The 19964-nt window shown below is 36.4% G+C and overlaps 1 protein-coding gene across 1 annotated transcript; it reads right to left on the minus strand.

Moving 5' to 3' along the window:
• Positions 1 to 26: 26 nt before the first annotated feature.
• Positions 27 to 7058, minus strand: BmorPDSN (acyl-CoA Delta(11) desaturase-like). The gene is made up of 7 exons (NM_001287400.1): positions 7040 to 7058; positions 5162 to 5339; positions 4142 to 4272; positions 2489 to 2694; positions 1336 to 1521; positions 653 to 759; positions 27 to 357 (listed from the first exon to the last, which is right to left on the minus strand). Exons 1-7 carry the CDS (start codon positions 7040 to 7042, stop codon positions 161 to 163), a joined length of 1008 nt encoding a protein of 335 aa, NP_001274329.1. The 5' UTR covers positions 7043 to 7058; the 3' UTR covers positions 27 to 160.
• Positions 7059 to 19964: the final 12906 nt, after the last annotated feature.

The following is a 19964-nucleotide window of genomic DNA, read 5'->3' on the forward strand; positions in this document are numbered from 1 at the left end:
AAAAACGACATGGGAAACGAATTCTAGTTTTGGGTCTACATCTGATACTTAAACATACAATAGTTAAGGTAATTAGTTCAAGGATTCCCTTTGTTTCTAATTAATTATAATTTATGTCACTAAAATTCGTAACAATTAATAAAACAAAAAAAGATAAATATTATTCTCGTTTGAGATAATGCTGATCTGACAAACTTTGATCTTTTAGGGCATTTTCTAGGCATATTTGAAGAGGTTTTTTGGTTTTTGCCATCTCAGCCAAAGCCTTCTGTATTGTATTGGTCTCCACTGTACGAAGACCTGTGGCGATACCGAGTGCTGCCCAAACTCTAATGAAAGCACTCGAACAACCGGAGTCTGAAACATGTGTTATGCTTTGTTTTATAACCTTTCTACTCAGAAAAACACGTAACGCAAACTATATCACATTTGCATTTGAAAATACTATCTAGAATAATTAACTACACCGATTATAAGACTGGTAAATTCTATGATAATTTATAAATGGATAATTAAGCTGGAGTTCATATATTGAATATGTCAAATTCAAATGTAACCATAGAACATGTAAATTGTGTAAAATGAAAGATTTTGGTGATAATTAATTTCAGGACTAAAGGACGACATTTGTATTTCTGAACTGTTTACTTACCATAGGTACCGTATTCTCCGGATTTGTAATCATAGGGTATTAAATAGTGGTAGTGAGGCCAGAATGTTCGCGTTATTATGAACACAGAATTAGAATCAGGGGGTGATCTGAAAGACAGGAAATCTATATCAGTCACAACACAGTAATTTTGTGAAAACATTAAAATTTTCGTTTAGCCGAAAAATTCGGTAGGTAGCGTAAAAGATTTGATGCAAATATTTAGGATATTTGAGTCGACTAGTATCAAAGCCGGCAATGTGACTTTTGGACAATTATTGTAAATCAGAAAAACGAATTATTGACTTTGTATTCCATTGGCAGTCACAAAACTCTTCTGAACGACATCTTAGATAAATAACAGGTTATGTATAAACCTTTATTTAATGCAGGTTTTGAACCGTATTCTTTGAAGGAGACGATTATATTCAAATCAATCTGTATTGACATATCAATAACATTTTTTTGTCCAAATGCACAGATTGCCACCTTTGATAATAGACGACTCATTTGTATATTTAATTACCGAAAATTCTTTTTAAATTTCAGTGATGGGCAGGAAATATGCACAGTGGTGATATTTATCCGTCAGGGCTCTCAACACGCCCTACCACCAACTTATTTGAATGGTTTCAGGTGACGACACAAAAAAAAAATATATTTAGGCAAATTATAAAGTATCTCACTTTTCTCCAGGTTTCAATCCCCAAACGCAGATAGCGCTCTCTATCAACCAAGACGCGTGTAGTAAGATGAAGTATCGAAGAAAGCCAATAACAAAGACGGAACTTAATACTGAGTCCTCCCAATACTCGAGTGGTGCGTTCAGGGGCAACAGTAGGAACAGCGTTGCATACATAAACCAGTATAGCCTAAAACATATTTGGAATATACATTTTTTATAAAATATTGTAAACATCTTAAATTTAGTTCAATGTGAACTATAGCTAATTTATAAGATTCGGTGATAAAATCAAAGGAAAAATTTGAAGTAAAATTTCAAGGTTAGCGAAAGCCTTTCCTAAAAGTGGACTAACAGACACAGATTTCGAATGATAAATAATTATACAAATATATTACTGAAAAGTACAAGTACAAATTTAATTTATTAAAAATATTACTGAAATAACTCGATCATAATTTTACTTGCTAGGACTGCGGATAAATTAATGAACTGTTTTCATGTAAATAGTAAGTTTGTCAACGTTCACGGTCAGAATTCACTAGTAAGGAAATTATCACGACAGTTCATTAATTCTTTATTTTATTGCAATTTTACTTCGCCTCAGATACTAATGTCTTTTTGCGGTCCGGTGTATAGCATGTGACAGCCGCTCTACAATGTAATTATGGCTGCGACCTCATATCTCAAGGCGCATAGTAGCTTTAAAGCTCTGTTGTCTGTGGGTTCCAGTAACCTCTTAACAGTGGATGGCTTATCTGTTAATCTAGAGCAATAAAAAGTGTAGTAGTCTGTAGTATAATTTGTTCAATGTTATTTTTTTTTTCGATTTAAAGATAGTTTGGGATGGTATGGATAAGCGATTAGACGGAATGATAATGAGGTTGTTAAGAGAGTTTTAACTATGAATGTGGAAGGTTTAAAAAGAAGAGGTAGATCTAAGAAAAATATTATGGATTGCGTGAAAGACGATATGTGTGAAAAAGGAGTGAGCGAAGAAATGGTATATGGATAGAGGAGTATGGAAAGAGAAAACATGTTGCGCTGACCCCAGGTGAGAGAGAGCAGAGAGAAGGGCAGGAGAATTATGATGATAATGTCAAAGATTTTTGATGTTAAGGATATTTTAAAAAATATTTAGGTAAATATATACTTACGTCTTTTGAAACATAACAACAGAATCATTTTCTAGATCCGACATGTCGATGGACTCTTTTAATTTTTCCTGATACGGACTAAGTTTCCTCATTCGCGTGAAGATGTGGGCGTATGCGAAACCTTGATTGTAGTCAAATGGATCATTCTCTGTAGCAAAGTGTGCGTGATGTAGTCTGTGATGTCTAACCCAGTTGTAAATAGGGCCCTAAATGAAATAAACCATTTAAAAAATCTTATAATTTTAGTGCGGTATGTTCTGGGAAATCAAATCACACTTAACAATCCAAGTTTCAGTAACTCAATGCTTCAATACTGGATTAAGACTTTTATTCGATTTTAAATAGGGAACAGTTGTTCGGAATATTGAACATCTCTATATGACACGTTGTTTGGAGCTTTTGGGACCTATTTAAAGATTTTTGTTTTTTTTTACTTAGATAGTGGAAGAATTAACAGCCCACTTGGTGTTCAGTGGTTACCGAAGTCCAACAACAACAACGTAAATTCCGTCACTCACATAGAGACATGAGTTTGAAATTTCGGTTTTATAGTGTTTCCTATGAAGCGTTCAAGACTAAATCCCTATTCAGTATCCGCTATAGCGAATGCAGCCCGAGCAGGTCCCTTCCTAAGCTTCCTATTAATTGTTGTTTTCACAACATAAACACTCTTCCCCTACATATCACTGCTGTCTTTACAGCGCAGGGAATTCAAATCCAATCCAGGGGATTTACCTTTCGGCGAGTGCGTGTAGTGCCCGGGGACGCCCTCCCGGGCACAATGGACGCAAACGCATCCTTTATCAATTTCCTTTGGGACAAATACCCGACCCTCGCGGCCGAATTCATGGCCTATAGGGCCGAACGTGGCGATTATTCTCCCTCCGCATCTCTCGTCGTCGTCGCGAACCATGCCTCGCAGGCACGCCCCGCGCATCCAGCTCACCGAGCTGTCGTCAGGCGCACGCGCACGCCCCTACTGCCCCCGTACCCTTGTCGATCGCGTCGATTACATCATCTGTCCGACTTCAATCGCGTTGTCTGTCGCTTCCTCGAGTTCAGGCTCCGATAGCGAATCGGAGATGGACTCTGCCATCGAGATCGAGTCCGCCGCCAGCGCACAACCCGGTACCTCGGATACGTTCACGACCGTCGCGCTCGGCAAAAAACGCGCCCGCTCCGTGAAGTCCCGGAACTCCACGACGAAACAAGGTATACAAGGTAGGTTATTATACTTATGCTCTTCAGGAGGAGCGAGAACTCCGAGTAATAATACGGAGTCTCATATCTCTGCATATCTTAATAGGACTGAATAGACGGAAAAACATCCCGACTGGAGCCCTCTTCTTCGAAATCGCGATGGCGTTCGACAAAGGCTGGCACAACAGTTTGATCTACAAAGCGCTCTCCCCGTTATTGTTTAGTTTGTATATCAACCATTATCCCGATCTCCAGAGACTCATCTACTACTTTTCGTTGTTTTCTAAGCTCTTGTCCTTCTTCAAATAAAATTTAAAAATAGTACTCAAGGATGAGCAGCAGCTTGCCTGTACTCCTGATATTGCTTCTTGCATCCCCGCGAGTGACGGTGAACATAAGTAAATTAACGTAACTGATCGCACCGCCGGGTTTTGATTTTTAAGATATACTTACAACACCAGCTAAAGTCTGAAGCAGCATTAGAACAATGCGCAATTCTGTGCTTGCTTTGTAAGTACGGTGCGCCCAAAGTCGATGAGCTCCGGTCGTCATTGCGAGTATGGCGGGAAATGTCAATGTTATTACTGAAAAATATTTTAATCATATTTAACAACATTATATCTTAGCCGTTAGAGTTTAAGGTAGATAATTTCTTTGAGATAAAATTTGAGGATAGTTATTCTCAGATAAATTTATTAGGTACTACTATTGACCGTGCGTGTGACCCTCTGGCCAGCTCGAGTTGGTTCACTCCTCCAGTCACAATGGTAGCATTGCAGCTATGCCAATAACGTTGTTACTGTCATGGTTTTAAACCTTGGTTTTGGCTTCAGTAATTACTTAACACCGGGTGGGACGAATGCATCTTTAAAAATAATATAATCTTAATACCATTGATTTCTATACTTAATAGCACTTCATATAGTCGTAAAATTTACTAAAATATGATTTTTGTAGCACGTGCTGACAGATGAGCAAAGAGCTGAAGTTAATCGTAAGTAAAATACCGTGCTACCTCTAAAATATTTTATTAACAAATGCGTACGTGTTACTGTATTAATATTCCCGATCTTGCGGACAGAATGGAAAACAGTCGACGTCGCCCAAAACACGTCATTTCCGATCCTCCCGATCCACTAACGGTGCTTTTAGGTACCTCAAGCACCGGTGATCGTTCTCGTCAAACCCATCGCTTGCGACGAAGGACTCGACGAGTAAATTAACCCACAGACACAGCTCACTGAGTTTCTCGCCGGATCTTCTTAGTGGGTCACGTTTCCGACCCGGTGGTAGATTCTGCGAAGCCCGCCTCTTGCTAGGGTTCGTGTTAGCAACGTCGTCATGTTTGAGCCGCGTGAGCTCACCTACTAGTTAAGGTTACGCTGATATAGCGTCTCAAAGCTCTCAGCTTAGGTAGGAAAAAAATAAAACTGTATTAAAATTGGATTGTATTAAAAAGTGGAGAAAACTTACAAAATATGACCGTCATCCATTTAACTTCATATATCAGAAGGTAAATTCCATAAAGAGAGAGCAGATGTATGTGAATGAAAAAAAGTACAGCGGGCCAGTTTGCTTCTCTCTTGTTACTGAGATTTATTTCCTCTGCTGGAGTCGCCGCTTGCTTTCCGTCTTCCATTTTGGTTTCTACCTAGATGCCACAAACAAAAAACAACTAAGTAAAGCATAATCATATTTATCACACAATTGTAAATGTACCAAAACATATGTACATAGTATTTTTTACCTGTTTCTTTTTAAAACATTCACTTAATATTTATTGATCGTAATTGAATTGAAACGAGAATACAAAAACATGACTAAATAAAAAGTAATGAAATTGAACACTGAATATTTATTTGTTGTCGATTCTGATTACAATTGCAAAACGCTTTCAAAAGGTGATTTGACCTGAGGCCTCATTTTAACGTAATGCGTTTGTTACTCAGCATTTTTAGGCAGACAATATTAAGTATTTTTGTCATATAATGTTTGTGATTTAAATTAAAACAACTGTGATTGGAGAGCTTAAAATTGGGCAAAATTATGCGAAAAAAACACATTTAATGATCCCAAACTTTTTTATTGCCTTAGATGGTAGACAAGCATACGGCTCACTTGATGGTAAGCAGTTATCGTTGCCCATAGATGTCAGTACTGCCAGAGGCATAGCCAAGCCGCCACTTACTAAACTCTCCTAGTTTGAAAAAGGACAAAGATAAGGACATGTCATAGCGCTCGGGAAACACAGTGGCGGTGAGTTCATTCTAGATTGGAATGTTATGTGGCCAAAAATATTTCTGAAAACGCACTGTGAATGAACACACCGATTCCAGATAGTAAGTACAAAACAGAGAAAGCTGACGACCTTCTGTAGACACAATAATCGGCCAGAACAGGATTATCAACAATCCGTAGGGCCCTCTTCCGAGGTGGTATCCGAGAACACAGATCTCGAAGCGGGAGTAATCACCCACGTCAGGCCGGATAAAAGCATTGTGTAAAACTTTGTTGAGGCGTGGAGTACCGTTTCGTTCTGTTGAGGACTCCCAATATTTAAAAGTTAAATTGGCTTTACCTTCCATATGACTCCGACACTGAATAGAGCTCGAAATATCGATCCTAAACCTGCTAATACTCTAGGAAGGTTGCACGGATACTTCTTGGAATTGCGACACTATGATAAGGGGGTCCTTCTTCACAATGAACGTGCAAAATGTTTTCAATGAGTTGAATTTATCTGGTATACCAACTAATACGGTTGCAATAGATTCTGTGGTCATTAAGTTAAGATTCTAATACTGAGCAAGATTAAGAGTCTGTGTCAAGGAAATGGTTCAATAAAAGCAGTGTCATTCTCAGCAAGTAATCATATCTTACTATCTATTTGGTTGGCTTTTTATGGGTTCTGCACATTAAGAGCTGTAATATTGTTTTTATGTTATTTTATTCAAATGTTTATATTGAATAAAACTGACGCTTGTTTTTTAGCTAGTTACTTTAGAAAGTTCAAATATATTTTTAACCTATATAGTGACACGGTACTCTGATGCATAAATAAACATTGTTGTATAAACACGCATACGAATATTCGCTCTATTATTAATTTTGAAAACTGTTATACGAATTTGGTTATAGCTAATAAATCTTTTTCAAATCAAAAATAAAAGGATAGTTATTTTAAAATATTGGTAACACTACAGACGAGAAAGGGAAATCCTGTGTGTTAGAAATTTAATTATTGATAACGGAATTTCAAAGATGCGGTAGCCCAGTGTCCTTTATAATTAAATATGTAACAAGAAAGAAGTAGTGCTATTCACTGGTTTATAAGACAGAAAAACGACTTACCATTCCGACGACTGATCCTTCGTAGCGGTCATAGAACAATGACAGTTTGGAATAATTTCCCACCAAATAATTGTGGATTCATGACCTAAGACTTATGTTTGCTATAAATATTTATCAGATTCATTCGCAGACTTCAAACTATTCCCCTAAAACTTTAAATAGCTTTACATTAACAATGTGTTACTACATACCTAGTATGATTGAACGGTTTTTGAATGGTTACTCATGAAACCATCGAGTTTGAGCATAATTTTTTTGTAAATAACTATCATTTAGAAAACCTGTTTTTTATAAATGTTTTTTTAATCCTTTAGCCCATTGTTTGAGGTATTGCGTGAAGCCATGAATTGTATTATAATAAATGGTCATAAAAACAATTTTTTTAATGAAACAACCATGTTTATTTTAATATTCTTTTACACTTTATAGTTTTAGAATTGCATATTATGATTTGGTTAACAGCTGTTGAATAAAATATTTTCATAGCTGATCTCTTTAACCTTATACCTTTAATATATATGTATATATATACATATATAATTTGAATCTCGGAAACGGCTCCAACGATGTTCATAAAATTTAGTATACAGAGGATTTCGGGGGCGATAAATCGATCTAACTACGATGTATTTTCAGAAAATGTTGTTTTATTCGTGTTTTCAATAATCAACTGACTCTTCCCGACATCTATTTGCGAATAATAATATTTTACTATTTTTCTTAATTGAGAGAAACTAACTGCTTTAAAGACACAACAAGATGGCGTTATAAAAATAAAGAAAAAAAACGAGCAAAGTTCGGTCATCATCTAGTTGTAATATAAATTCAATAACTTTTTAAAGTATCGCTGTACTGAGGATCCATAACAGGAAATTACGTAGACGTACGTCGTAATTACACGATAGGATTAGAAGATTATCAGTCGTCAAACAAATTACAACGTATTAGCTTTTAAGAGAAAACGCAGGTTGCGTTTAGCTCATACAAACGTACTCGTCTGTTTCCTCCGTGACATTACACTAAATATTGTTATACAATACGATCAACATCAGAATCTATCGCTGCCGTATCCCGTATTGTTATTAACATAGTCATTATGATGAGAATTAGGATCCTTACAAAATTACGAAAATTGATGATTTTTTTCGCATTTTTCACAAACATTTAATAATATGAACTAACAACATAAAACAAAATCGGAGACCTAGTGACCGCGAATAAAAAAGTCCACCTTGAGACAAAATCTTCGACGTGATTCTGTATTGGAATAAATCGGTACGTATGATGACTTTGTACGTGAAATTGGCTGGACGGGTGGTACTCGTACTCCGGTCACGTTTGAGCTTACAACATTCTCCTTTGATAAAATATTATCATCCTTTTTTATGATTGAGGGATTACTGGTAGCCCGGAGGCCTTTCCAGTTTTACAAGAACAGGTGGGCGAGCAAGAGCTCAGCCAGGAGTGGTGGGATTTACTAACAGCTTCTCGAGCGCCTCCAAGGGTGACCTAACAACTCAAGAGGAGCTGCTTCGCGAATGAATCTACTACCGGATCGGAATCACAACCCGCTGAGAAGATCCGGCGAGGAGTCAATGTTCTGATGTTTAGGTTAGGTTACACCTCGAACTCTTTGCCGAGTTGGACGAGTGTGCTTCTAGTGTTAGAGCTAAACGGTGACGACGGTGACTGGCCCCTGCGTGTTCGGGATTCGAAGAGTATTCAGCGGAGGCAACGATAAGGCGATTATCATGAAGCATAGCCTTATCGAAGTACCGCTCCGACACTGAGTTCATGTATTTTCGGATTGATTCTAGGCCCAGGTCGTCGTGTAGGTCAACGTTCCTCACGAACCACGAAGCTCTGACGGCTAACCTGCAAAAGCCGGATTATAGAGATTGGAGGGTGTCTGTGTGTGTGCGGGCCGCGTGAGCGAACACCACACTCGCGTAAGTCATGACGGGCCTTATGCAAGTTTTTTATAGTGTCACCTTGTTTCGAAGAGACATGGGGTAGAGTCTGCCGAGGATAAGCGCGGCACGGTCGCGGACTGAGTTTATATGCGGGCGGAATGTCAAATTATCATTCGCAACTTCGAACTTATTTGGCTTCATTTCACTATCGTGGAAGTAGTCCATTAACAGTATTATTTGATGATTTGACGTGTTAACGAGCTTACGACCCACCTGGTCTTTAGTGATTAGGAGCTCATTAAAACACAAATGTGAATGCCACCTTCCACCCTGAAACACAACGTTCAAGTTTTAATTGTACTGTGTAACGGAAGTGTCCTACCTTTGAAATAGAGGCCAATTTAAATATTTCTGCAATAAAATTGTTTTTTTTTATTGCTTAGATGGGTGGACGAGCGCACAGCCCACCTGGTGTTACGAGGTTACTGGAGCCCATAGACATCTACGACGTAAATGCGCCACCCACCCACCATGTTCGACTCCATTTCCTCATTATTAAAAAAAAGGTCTAATTTAATTAGATAAGGAGTATTTTATGAAACAACAAAATTCTAAAAAAAGACATAACAATGTATAACAATGATTATACATATATTTATTCAAATAATAAGCAAACAGAGCTCAAGAAAAAAACAAATTGTTTGATAATAATGGTCAACATAATTGTTAATTTAATATCTCTGATAAAAAAATATTTTTAGTAACTTAATTAAATTCTTTAAATTAATATTGTGACCACGCTTAGGCCTTATATTTACCCTCCTAATACTATGGTGGGCTAATTACACTTTTTTGTATTGTACAATCGTGACAAGAAACCCTTCCCGATGTTTGAAACAGTATTAACAAAACATTAAAAAAAAGAGTAAATCAAAATTAATTTACTAGAATTATACGAACTCTTGGCATTTTAGTAAGTGACCTTACTACTTCATGAATAACCATATCCGATCATGCGACCAAACATGCATGACCAAACGAAAAAAGTAGCCGTCGCCCAAAACACGTCACTTCGGATCCTCCCGATCCACTATCGGTGCTTTTAGGCATTTTCTGTATCATTCTGGTCGAGCCCATCGAATGCGATGAAGTGGTCGGCGAGTAAATTAACCCCCAGACACATCCCCAGACTTAGAGTTTTTTCCGGATCTTCTCAGTGGATCGCGATTCTGATTCGGTGGTAGATTTGGAGAAGCATTGCTCTTGCTAGGGCTAGTGTTAGAAAATTTACCAGGCTAAGCAACTTCATGTTAGATGAAGCTAGCATAATCCCTCGAGGTTTCCGTCATAGGTAGGCAATAAAAAAAAGAATATACACCAACGAAGCGAAGGTGGCTCACGGACGCTTGCCGGTTTCTGTATAATCGCTTCTGTTGCTATTAATTGTATTACATTGCATACTATGCGAAAAATATAATTAAATAATACTTAGTTCACGGTTTTTAATAATTATCGAATTTATAAAAAAATCAAATTATAAAATTATTCAAAAATGTGAATCTGTCACCAGTTCTACCGAAATAGCCATGAGGACGTTTTTAATACATCTAATATAGTCATGTTATGGATTTGTAAATAAATTACCTATCGAAAAATATTAATATATATATATATATATATACAGTCAAAACCGTTTAATGCGACATCGGTTAGAACAACATGCCGGTTATAATAACCTAGAACAAAGGTCCCGGCTGAATGCCATATGACCGCCTTATTAAAAACATTGCTTTATACGACATTGCTTATAACGACATACCTCTTAAAACGACCACATTTAACTAATATTTCGGAGAATTAGATCTGTTAGAACGACCGGCTAAGCTGTATTGTAAACAATTTGAATAGGTATCCACATTTGTCTTCAATGGCTATTAAAATCAGGAAAGAAAACAATAGGATTTAGTTTAGTGTAGGGTTTTTTCTAATTCTTAGAAACAAAACACGTGCATACGGTAGAGTCAAAGCCCGCTTCTTCATATCTCTTCAGTTAGTTTATTACTTATCTATACATAAGACGCACCAAAACGTTGTGGAGTCATTCGTGAAACTTTTAAAATGTTGCAAAAAAAAGAAAACAAATTAATATTGAAGAAAAATCGCGTATTATGTAAATATATTTTTCCAATAATTCCCTGTCGATTTGTTTGTACTTGCACGATACACATTAAACATCACCGGTTGTTACGACTATCGGTTTTTACGACTGAATATGAGCAGTCCCTTCGATGTCGTTATAACAGATTTTGACTGTATATATATAACTAGTCAGGTCATAAGTATTGTCACACAGTAAAAACTTTTCTTTTAGAATGCTGGCCACAAAAAAGTTTATTGAATTCGAATTTCGAATTGTTCATGAAAATAAAAATGTATACTTTTAGAATTTTACTTATTTTTAAATATGGAGTGGACGCTTAAAGAAGACCGTGTTGCAGTTATTGCGTTGCATCGTTGAGGCTACGCGCCAATCCAAATTTTTAACATACTGAACGATACAATGAAGACTCTAGTGTAGATGACAGGTCAAGAAGTGGTCGCCCTCGGTCTGTTAGGACTCCAGCAGTGATAAAAGCTGTGAAGGCGTGAATTCAAAGAAATCCCAAATGTAAGCAGAAACTGTTGGCCCTTCAGATGGGGTTAAGCAGAACCACGGTGAAAAGGGTGTTAAATGAAGACTTAGGGCTTCGAGCATATCGAAGAAAAACAGGACATCGTTTGAATGCTCGTCTAATGGACCTGAGACTGAAGAGATACCGCGCTTTGTTGAAGCGGTACGCGGGAAAAAAATATCGGGAAATTCTTTTTTCGGATGAAAAAATTTTACCGTAGAAGAGAGATACAACAAACAAAATGATAAGGTGTACGCACACAGTAGTGAAGAAGCGAGCAACCGTATTCCGCGTGTCTAACGAGGTCATTTTCCATCCTCGCTCATGGTATGGTTGGAAGTTTCTTATTGGGGCTTAACAAAGGTACATTTTTGTGAGAAAGGTGTAAAAACGAATGCAGTGGTGTATCAAAATACAGTCCTGACGAACCTTGTGGAACCTGTTTCTCATACCATGTTCAATAACAGGCACTGGGTATTCCAACAAGATTCGGCGCCAGCCCATAGAGCGAAGAGCACACAAGACTGGCTGGCGGCGCGTGAAATCGACTTCATCCGGCACGAAGACTGGCCCTCCTCCAGTCCAGATTTGAATCCGTTAGATTACAAGATATGGCAACACTTGGAGAAAAAGGCGTGCTCAAAGCCTCATCCCAATTTGGAGTCTCTCAAGACATCCTTGATTAAGGCAGCCGCCGATATTGACATGGACCTCGTTCGTGCCGCGATAGACGACTGGCCGCGCAGATTGAAAGCCTGTATTCAAAATCACGGAGGTCATTTTGAATAAACTTTAGTGTCATAAGAATCTATGTTTTGTTAAGTTCATTTTGGTATATGAATGGTTACATAATGAATAAACTTGTTTTAATTATTTTACATTAAACATGTGACAGAATTTATGACTTGACTAGGTATATATATAATAACGCAGGCCGCAGCCGCCGACGCGTTGTCTCATTTTCCTGGTGCCTAGGGTGACGGTAGCGTGGGGCGCAGCCTCAACCCCCTGAGGTCGCCCCGTGACCTCCTTTCGCGAGATGGTGAACTCATAGAAGTCGAGCATCGCCTGCCAGAACTTGTCGCCGAGAAGTACTTACGGTCTGAAGGCAGATAACGACTTTTTTATTGTTTAAATGGGATTTTTCTATGTTTTCCCGAAGGACATTCACGACTAAGGAATTACGTCGTATAATAAAAATGAAAATCGCAAAATTTATAAATTGACGTAATTACTGTAGTGGTATGGGCATATGACCGCAGATAGCCCGGGTAGGTATCGCTAACTTACCTATTACTAACGTGAATGCGTTCTGGTTTGAAGGGTGGGACTACCGTTACACTACAATTGAGACATCGATCTCTTGGCGAAATTCACTTGTATGATGATATTGTTGAAACTATCGATATCCACTTAATCAGGTAGGCATTTACCCATTTTTCAAAATCTATTGCCTTAACCACGCTTTAATGATTGTGCGTAACATAAATGATCTAAATTCAAAATAAATACTTTGATCTCATTTAAGCGTAAATTGCAGCTTCAATATTGGTTGACGAAAAATTTCCGGTTGCTTTTGGGTAATGTGTGTTTTCACATGGAATATTCAAGGCCAACATAAGCCTATAACAATACCCTGCGGAAGGTCTACATTACATATTTGTGAGAACAGGAAAATTATAATCATCATATCGTAACAATGAATAAACATAATAATATAATGTGTACGTCATGTGTTAATTTGATTAAAAATATTTTTAAATAAAATTGGAATTTAGAGCGTAGTGGTAAGTGTCATTATATTATTGTTATACTCTTGCTGATACATTTTTATTTTAATGTTAATGCCACTTAATGCTGAAATTGAGGCTAAATAAATGTAGCCTAAGAAAATTCATCTAGAACATGAATGAAATATAAAAAAAAAAGAGTAATGAGTGTACTTTTGTTGGTTGATACTTTAGGCCATTTAGGCCTAATAATGGGTGTTCCTTTTTTGAAGTAAACAAATAAATTGAATAGGAGTAGCCAATATATTTGAAGGCGGTTTCAATTTTTTAAGTTTACTCCGCTATAGGACAGGAACGTCTACACTAAACACTAACATACACTCGTATACACTCAAGTGAAGAGAAAACATAATTTCTGGAATCCCTTTACTTTCAAAAATATTGCATGGACGGGTGAACGAGCTTATAGTCCATCTAGTGATAAGTAGTTACATCACCTCATAGACATCGTCAGGTAAATGGCGCTATGCATCATGATACATCCAGACATCCAACTTAAATGTTTGGTATAAACGCTGTCAAACCCCTCAAATCTGAACAGAATATTGCTTCGCGGTAGGTGTTGAAACAAGCGCGATATACCTTGCCATCAGTAGAACTACAACGCTACTGCTCTTACGCATAAAACTACATTAGTTTACCGTCTGGACGTAACTGGAATAGCCGCTTAGGCTACTAGCGAATAGGTAGGGAAAGAAAGACACCAATAATAAACTAGAGGTCCCGCAGTATTCGAAATTCGACTATAATTAATTGGAATTGTAAGTTTCTACACTATTATGATTGTATTTTATACTTCTATAATCACAAATTTCGCCAAGGCTACACTATAAAAAAATATTAATAAAGACAAACAATATTTAATCTATTCTCAATTTGACAACAGACGTCAAGAACAAAAGTTTGACAATAAATAGCACGGAATAGATAAATAAGGTTGGAAAGGCCTTTGCTCTAATTTTGTATTAGAACCAGTGTCGCCGCTTCATCCCCACTATTTTAATTTCTACACATACACACACTGTGATTACAAGTATTTCGCACACAACAAAAACACCCACACATAAATCTCAGGACAGATATTCGTTCGCAAACTAGCACAAAACACCCGTAGGCATACACACTCACACACGCAAAAAGGCAATAAAAATGTTCATACACGCTAGTGCTTGATAAAATCGATATTCTTTATCGATAAATTATCTGATGAATGAATGGAGAAAATGAAACATGAAATAAATATTGAAAAAAAAAACTGTTTTACTTTTATTAATTACAAATAGTCACTGTCGCTGGAATAAAACGTATTTGTTAAACAGTTGGCGCTTGCTATTAATTGCGAATGAATTTTTCAAAACTAAGTGTTATCTGATTTTTTTTATGATAAAATCATTTTCAGTAAAATGTTTAGAGCAAATAGTACTCGTCTTTGTCTCCAGTTTCCTCTACCTGTCACGTCAATCCATTGTTCCCTGGCGTTAGGTTCTTTAGGAAACCTAAAATTTTTAATTTACTGCATAAGTCAAATAGCATTTTACTTAGATTTTAATACGTCTTAGACAATATAGTAAATACCCGTAAATTAGAGGTCTACATGTCCCTTTATATTATACCTTCACTTTAATTCAATGATAATAATTCAATAATAATAATACATATTTATTTTACTCAAAATACGTCTCACTAAGAATATACTAGGTATCATGAATTAAATATAAAATAATGCAAAAATTATCCATGTCAAATGTAAATATAGTCGAGAATTCTGTCGATGATTTTACCACATGGTCACCTCACTATCGACAAACTGCACGGCCAATCAGGGCAAAGGCCGAAATTTCAAAGATTGAAGTGTAGAGAACGCAATGCATGTAGTACATTGGAAGCTGACTTGGTCATTGCGTTCATTGGGCGAGTACACATCGCGCAATGTATGCTATTTATAACTTGCTGCAATAATATTGTTAATGTTTGGAATTTCATAATGCTCAGTATATTTTTATGTTTTAGACAAATAATATTGTAATTAAATGGTAATTTCGACTTACCGATCGAAAGATATACCTCCTCGCTCTATACTTGAGGTCTGATTTTTTGTTTTACAAGTTATAATTGCACAACACGGCACTATAAAGCGGAGATCTGTTCGCCAAGTAGTCCGAAGCGCACTAAACGCGGTGAATGAAAGAATCGGTCGAGTTATGTTTGTTCTATCATAACTGTGGCACGCTTGCCCCGCCTACATTACCATTCCAACCTTATTTATCTATTCCGTGATAAATAGCATGCATGCGTGTGTGCGTCAAATACATGGTATGTAGCGTGTGTGTCAAATACATGGTATGTAGTGTGTGTAATGTTTTCTTTGTTGATTTAATGTACCTTTTATGCATTATTTAAAAAAAATATTAGCATTGTGCACTTCTTCTCTATATTCTCTATAAATGTGGAAAATTTCATACTCCTCCGTTCGCGCGTTATTCGTAAAAAGGGATACAAAGTTTTTGCTTCACGTATTAATATATAGATATAGCGTTTCCAAGCTAACAGTAACGCGTTTGTTTCAACACAGACGAAAATTCTCATCCTCAGCGTCTCCTAATAATTTTGTTTTCTTGATGCTTCCTTGAGTATACAATATATTATTTTAGCGTATGCGGAATGGCGTAAGCGGAAGTTAAGTAATTTTCTCTTAATACAAAAAAGCGAGGAATAGTTTGTATTGTTATTGTGATCCTACATACAGTTGATCTCGTAAGCCGTGTTCTCTCGAAACCAGATTGCTAATCGTATGCGAGCGACATTGTGTGAAATGTGAATTGCAGTAAATTGTTTGGAATGTACTTTTTTTAACCTTATAATATATATATGAAATTTAAATGTTAAAATGTTAAAATATATTTGGTTTCGTTTCCCTTTCCAATAGTGTATGCTGTCTGCTGGTCTTCGAACGGCAAACAGTAGTTTTTTTTATAATAGTCAAAGATATTTTTTTCCTGTTTTATTGAGTGTTATTCCTTATTATCCCAGTGCAATTTTTATAATTACTTAAATTTTTTAACGCTATGTAGCCTGACCTTTACCCTGATTGCCTTGTCGTTTAAACTCTGTAAGCATTTCATAAATAAAATGTTAAGTACGTCTTACGAATGCATGCGGTAATCCATTAACGTTGATGAACAATAAAACTTGTAATCATTCATAACTGACTAACAAACAATTTTATGATAACTAACAAATAGAAGAACGGATAATATTTAATGGAATTGAATATCCTATTGTATATAATCCTATCGTATTGTTGTGTATTTTATTATGTTTCCTATTTATTCTGTTTCCTTCCTAGTCCTACCACACTTCGATGTGACAATAACATATTTTTTTAATAATCATATGATCTAAGTTAAAACTAATTATACTATTAATCTCGTATTTTTAGTTCTCATTACATTACTTCTGAATCTGAAGTTTCAAATACTCTACAGTTTTCGTTTTCATGGGCCACTCACCAATAATAAACGTAATATTAAACCGTAAAAGTAGTGATAATAATGTCTACGACTGGCGGAAACGGGAAAAATTATATTATGGTCTTATTAAACCTATGATAAGAAGCCTGTCGCATAGTGTTATTTATATAATAAAAATTATTATGGCTACTAGAAAGATACTTTAACAGCTTCCTTATAACGGACTTATAAAGCTCCGCTACCTGATTTTAAATAAGACCGTCACAGGGAACCGGGCAACACTTAAAGTTACGCGTTAATAGAGTAAGATACCAGGGCCCCCAGACGTCACGTATTTTCTGACGAACGAAATGTGGCCGATTGGGTAGTGTTAGTATGTACTAAGAACGCACGCCTACTTCCTACCTTGCTTAGACGGCCAATTTTCAGGTATCAGGTACTCAAGGTACATAAAATCATCATCTACTTCACGTATTTTCTGAAAGCTGATTTTTACGTATATTTTAGGCAATATCCTTAAAAATAAGTCGCCAATACTCCCGGACACTTTTCGTCGGCCGAATTGCATTGCAGACGCTTTAGAGCTCCCAAAATAATGACCTAACTTCGCGTAAATTCTGAAAGCTGGTTTTTATAAATGTCCACCAGACAACTATTTTAAAACCTCTTACAAAAATACAGTATTACAAATACAGGAGTATTGGCGACTTATTTTTAACGATATTGCCTAAAATATACGTAAAAATCAGCTTTCAGAAAATACGTGAAGTAGGTCATGATTTTATGTACCTTGAGTACCTGATACCTGAAAATTGGCCATCTAAGCAAGGTAGCAGGTAGGCATGCGTTCTTAGTACATACTAACACTACGCAATCGGCCACATTTTGTTCGTCAGAAAATACGTGACGTCTGGGGGCTCTGGGATCTTGGACTATAACTACAAAACGTGCGACTGCTATGGCGCATACACATGTTTGTGTATTCATTCAATAATTATCCACATACGAGACCATGCGCTGTGATTTGTGTTTAGCTTGGCATGAAAAAATGCTTAAATTATAATATTTTATTCAGTTGTATGAATGAAACTCATAATTTTACAAAAGAAATTATCGAGTGAGTGTTGGTTTTAACGTAATTAAAATCTCTGAAGACCACTATTCAGATAATGTTATTATTGTTGACCGGTTGCCTATTCATTAAAGATATTTTGTGCTTTGGAAGCAGGAATTTCATGCAAGCTGCAATCAGAATAATACAATTTTCAATTAATCAAATCAATCAATATTTTCAATCAATTTATTTGTTTTAACGATAAGTGTTCGTTTTAAGGAGAACAAATGTACATATGTATGAGCTTATTTATGTTTTAATAGCATAAGTTACGGTTGTAACTTACAACCTGATTGAACATGGTATAATACGCTTTCACGTAATACTTAAAAAAAAACCAATTATGCCCGAACCGGATCTTAACTTAAAATCTTTAATAATCAGCTTTATTTACACTTAGGTCTACTATTTTAAGTACAATTTCCTAATAATTTATCGCTAAACTAAACCGAAGGGAAAAGTCAAACAATAAAATAGAACAGTCTTACAAATTATACCGATTCTCCAAGACACAAGCAAGCTCCGCATGTTACCGAGTTGCAAAATATAAGAGTCCCGAACCTTTTCAGCACTGCATGTTGTTTTCTATGCAGCGACAATCTACCCGCACATAAAAATCATTAAAAAAAAACCGTTAAATATCCAACAAGTATGGTCATATTATTTCATAATAAAATAACATTTTAATTTGGAATCTGTCATTATCATATTACTATGAATAGTCACAGTGCCTTCTCATTGTTACGTTAATATTCGTTAAATATTCTAATGATATTAAATTTAAAATGGGGTAACACTGGGAACCAAGTTGCTATGATAGCTTAACACAGATTAGGCATAGAGTAAAAATAAAAATGTACGACCATAGAATGCTTATGCACTAATTGATAGGTATTGTGAAGCGGTCTCGGATTGCGGCAGAAACTGATAACCGTTCTAGGCGATTAAAGCGATGAAGAAATTAATAAAAAATATATTCTGATCATAAGAAAAATGTATCTAGTAGAACGAATGAAAATCTTAGGTCTTGTATCTTGAGTATGCACTGGCAATTACCCGATAATTTGAAATTAAGGGGTGTTGGAATGAAACAACTTCTTAGGCACTACGCCAAAGGGGGTCGCAGAAAAATCATTTAACCAGAATGACCAAGCTGTACAGAAAATTAGCAATCATTTGAAGGGTACAGCGAGCTCACTATCCGGCTATAGTAATTCTTTGCTGGGGTCGTTGCTTTGAAGGAGTGAGCTTAACATACTTTTGTGGAATAGGACAGGTAAGCCCAAATGTATCCAGAAGACAATTCTTGGAAACATGGTTAAGTTTCTTAACAAAATAATTATATGTATATTCCACAACAATGGTTTTTTAACCAAGATTCAGCACCGAGTGACAAAGGTAGATTTATATAAGCGTGGCTGGAACGTAACACTCACTGACTTCCTTATTATGGAACCGCTTGATTCTGCTTTATTGCCTCTTACAGTTAGTAGGTGATGCTCTAAATGCCATGAAAATTTGGTGTTCCAAAACATTTTTCCTGTAGTATCGTTTGAAGGATTATATTAAGGTAACATGAGATCATTTTGAATGTTCTTCAGATATTTTAAATGCTATGTCTTTAAATTAATGTATGAACTAACACACCCTTAAGTAATAAATGTTTTATGTAAATATAAAAGAAACGATATTGTCCTTGTAATAATAACTTTATCACACAATTCATTTACCATACCTACTAATAATTGAACTTTTTTTTATTGCTTAGATGGGTGGACGAGCTCACAGCCCACCTGGTGTTAAGTGTAACTGGAGCCCATAGACATCACGCAAATGCGCCACCCACCTTGAGATATAAGTTCTAAGGTCTCAAGTATAGTTACAACGGCTGCCAAACCGAAACGCATTACTGCTTCACGGCAGAAAGAGGCAGGGTGGTGGTACCCACCCGCGTGGACTCACAAAA

The sequence above is a fragment of the Bombyx mori genome, chromosome 12, assembly GCF_030269925.1.
Source record: "Bombyx mori chromosome 12, ASM3026992v2".
Taxonomy (NCBI): domain Eukaryota; kingdom Metazoa; phylum Arthropoda; class Insecta; order Lepidoptera; family Bombycidae; genus Bombyx; species Bombyx mori.